Source organism: Trypanosoma grayi (genome assembly GCF_000691245.1).
Source record: "Trypanosoma grayi strain ANR4 Tgr_1528_V1, whole genome shotgun sequence".
Lineage (NCBI taxonomy): Eukaryota > Euglenozoa > Kinetoplastea > Trypanosomatida > Trypanosomatidae > Trypanosoma > Trypanosoma grayi.
Window position 1 is genome coordinate 1 of NW_008827146.1, and position 757 is coordinate 757.

Sequence of the window (757 nt, forward strand, 5' to 3'; positions counted from 1 at the left end):
GGCGTCCGCGTCGGTGGGACGGTGCGGCAGCTGCTGCAGGTACCCGCCCTCGTGCAGCGTGTCGAGCACGGCGCGGAAGAGCGCGTGGTGGCGGCCCAGCTCCGCCTCCTCGACGCTGCCAAGCACAGTCGCCGCGTCGAGCAGCTCCTTCTCCAGCTCCGCGAACTCCGCCATCTGCTGCAGCACCTCGTTGCTGTCCACGTCCGTCGGGTCGCCGCAGCGCGCGGCCAGGTCATAGATGAGCTGCGCAGAGCGAACGTCCTCCTCCTCCTCGTCGTCGTCGTCGCCTGTGCCGCNCTCCTTGCAGCCCCGCACCGCCTCGAGGCACGTCTTGCGGGTCCACGGCGCCAAGTCCACCGGCAGGCACGACACCAGCTCCAGATCGCGCACGAGGTCCTGCAGCACGTACTCGATCTTGTCGGCCTGCCGCCGCGTCAGCGCATTCATCTCCATTGCGCCGCCCCGCCACCTTCGGTTGCTGTTCCTGCTGCCACCCCTGGGGGAGTTCGCAAGCAGCAGCAAGCATGCACAGAGAGGGAGGGAGGGGGAGAGAGAGAGAGAGGAAAGAAGAAGAAGGAGAAAGGATGAGAGCACAACACACAACAAAAAAAGAACGAAGAAAAGAAGATCTGTCTGAGAGAAGACATACGCGGCGCTGCGTGCGTATATGTCAACAGCGTGGCAGCGAGCACCAGCGCACCGCCACGACTACTGGGCGGGGGGGCGGGGCGGACCCCGCCGGAGCCGGCACGTGGAC

At 66.3% G+C, this 757-nt stretch overlaps 1 protein-coding gene across 1 annotated transcript; it reads right to left on the reverse strand.

The window, feature by feature from the left end:
- DQ04_15281000 (hypothetical protein) lies at positions 1–453 on the reverse strand (the record flags this gene model as incomplete). Its single annotated transcript, XM_009317288.1, has 1 exon — positions 1–453. A coding segment is annotated over one exon (453 nt), but the record flags the coding sequence as incomplete, so codon positions are not given.
- Positions 454–757: the final 304 nt, after the last annotated feature.